Source organism: Emiliania huxleyi, assembly GCF_000372725.1.
Source record: "Emiliania huxleyi CCMP1516 chromosome Unknown EMIHUscaffold_202, whole genome shotgun sequence".
Taxonomy (NCBI): Eukaryota; Haptophyta; order Isochrysidales; family Noelaerhabdaceae; genus Emiliania; species Emiliania huxleyi.
The window spans coordinates 79,447-82,001 of NW_005200580.1; the positions used below are offsets into that span (position 1 = coordinate 79,447).

At 68.3% G+C, this 2,555-nt stretch overlaps 1 protein-coding gene across 1 annotated transcript in view; it reads left to right on the forward strand.

Annotated features, from left to right (window-relative positions):
- EMIHUDRAFT_234220 (hypothetical protein) overlaps positions 1–1,950 on the forward strand; it is a gene marked incomplete at both ends in the record, with an annotated part of 5,233 nt that extends 3,283 nt beyond the window's left edge. Inside the window, 2 exons of the mRNA XM_005781387.1 lie at positions 494–582; positions 1,920–1,950. Coding sequence (XP_005781444.1) covers positions 494–582; positions 1,920–1,950 — 120 coding nt within the window. The remainder of the gene's footprint in view (positions 1–493; positions 583–1,919) is intronic.
- Positions 1,951–2,555: the final 605 nt, after the last annotated feature.

Consider the following 2,555-nt stretch of genomic DNA (forward strand, 5'->3'; position numbering starts at 1 on the left):
GGAGGCGCGCCATATCTCCCCACATAACTCCCCACATCTCACCCACATCTCACCCCACCTCGCCACATCTCCCCACACCTCCCCACGCCTCCCCACGCCTCCCCACATCTCCCCATCTCTCCCCACATCTCCCCATCTCTCCCCATCTCTCCCCATCTCTCCCCATCTCTCCCCATCTCTCCCCACCTCTCCCCACATCTCCCCCACATCTCCCCACATCTCCCCACGATCTGGGCCTGCAGGGTGGTCGACCAGACTATCGAAGAGATGGACTCACTGCTGCAGACGGGCAGGCAGGAGAGAGCGGACCAGCGGCAACGCGCGGCCGCCTCCGCCTCCGCCTCCGCCTCCGCCGCCGCCTCCGCCGCCGCCTCCCCCTCAAGGGCAGCGCGGGCTTGGGCCAGTTTAGCGACGAGGCGGACGACGGCAGCTGTCCGGGCCGGGGGCACGTCAGTCAGTCCGTACTAAAGGAGTGCGTCGTTGTGTTCCTCAGGAGGAGGATGGCTTCTTCGGCGAGGACTTCTTCGGCGAGGGCGGCGCGGCGGGCGAGCCTCCGCCGCCTTCTCCGCTCGCGGGCGGCGGGTATGGCTCGCCATATCTCCCCAGATCTCCCCAGATCTCTTCAGATCTCCCCTATCTCTCCCCTATCTCTCCCCCATCTCTCCCCCATCTCTCCCCCATCTCTCCCCTGTCTCGCCATGTCTCGCCATGTCTCGCCATGTCTCGCCATATCTCCCCATATCTCCCCCATATCTCGCCATATCTCGCCATATCTCCCCATGTCTCCCCCATATCTCGCCATATCTCGCCATATCTCCCCTGCAGGTACGGCCGCCTTCCGCCGCGGCCGTCGATGGACGAGGAGGGCGGTGGGGAGGGCGAGGGGGGCGAGGGGGGCGAGGGGGGCGAGGGGGGCGAGAAGGACGGCTCGAGACCTCGCGAGGCTGGCTGGGGGGCGTCAGCGGCGGGCGCTGGCGACTGGCCGGCGAGCTGCGCGGGCGGCGGGTGGGGCGGCGAGGGGGGCGGGTGGGGCGGCGAGGGGGGCGGGTGGGGCGGCGAGGGGGGCGGGTGGGGCGGCGAGGGGGGCGGGTGGGGCGGCGAGGGGGCAGGGGGGGAGGAGGGGGAGGGCGCGAGGGGGCGGGCGAGCGGCTCCTCACAGCAGAGGCGCGCCTGGCGTGGCCCGGGGGAGGGGGAGGCGGAGGCGGAGGCAGAGTGGGTGCGCGCTGCGTGCACGCTCCGCAACCCTCTGCCAGCTCAGCCCTAACCCCGACTGAGCCCCTCTCCCCTTAGGCGTGCGCTGCTTGCACGTTCCGCAACCCCTCGAGCGAGCGTCGCTGCAGCATGTGCGAAGCCCTCCGCGGCGCGAGATGTAGCCGAGATATAGCCGAGATATAGCCGAGATATAGCCGAGATATAGCCGAGATATAGCCGAGATATAGCCGAGATATAGCCGCGTGCGACGCCCTCCGCGGCGCGAGAGCCTAGAAGGGGAAGATCTCCCCATATCTCCCCACACCTCGAGAGCCTAGAAGGGGAAGATCTCCCCATATCTCCCCACACCTCGAGAGCCTAGAAGGGGAAGATCTCCCCATGTCTCCCCACACCTCGAGAGCCTAGAAGGGGAAGATCTCCCCATATCTCCCCACACCTCGAGAGCCTAGAAGGGGAAGATCTCCCCATATCTCCCCACACCTCGAGAGCCTAGAAGGGGCAGATCTCCCCATATCTCCCCACACCTCGAGAGCCTAGAAGGGGCGGACGCATTCCTGTACACTGCATTCGTCCTCCAACCGGCGCTCGGGAGGACACGTGCTGCGCTGTACTCCGCCGTCTTCCGCTGCATTCCTTGTACTCGCGCCCGTGCAAACCCCGCACCGTGCCGTCTTCCCGCCCCCGATGCTGGACGCCTCACCCACTAGGCTCGAGTCTCCCGGGGTCCAATGTGTCTGAGGCGCGCCTGCCCCCTCTCCTGCTCCCTTCTGCTCCCCTCGGCTCCCCTCGGCTCACCATGGCTCCCCTCGGCTCCCCTCGGCTCCCCTCGGCTCACCTCGGCTCCCCTCGGCTCACCTCGGCTCCCCTCGGCTCCCCTCGGCTCCCCTCGGCTCCCCTCGGCTCCCCTCGGCTCCCCTCGGCTCCCCTCGGCTCCCCTCGGCTCCCCTCGGCTCCCCTCGGCTCCCCTCGGCTCCCCTCGGCTCCCCTCGGCCAGTCTCGGCTAATCTCGCCTCCTCTCTGCCACTCTCCAGGCGCAGGGGCGAGGGGGCCGCGCCGCGTCGCAAAGCAAGGCGAGGCGGGGCGGCGGGCTCCCGACCAACCGCAGCGAGCCCCGCGCACCCCAAGCCAAGCGAGCGCTGCTGTGCAACCCGTTCGCGACGGCGCAGCTGGAGGAGGAGGAGGAGGCGGTGCTGCCCGACAAGCACGCGAAGGCACGACCCCCTCCCCCCCCCTAATAAGATTCCCAATTCTAACCTCAATTCAAAGTCTGGCTAAACACGGACCTGTCTATTATCTTCGGAGTCGAGTTCCCCCAGCGGCTTGCCACGGACCCCTCCCCTTAC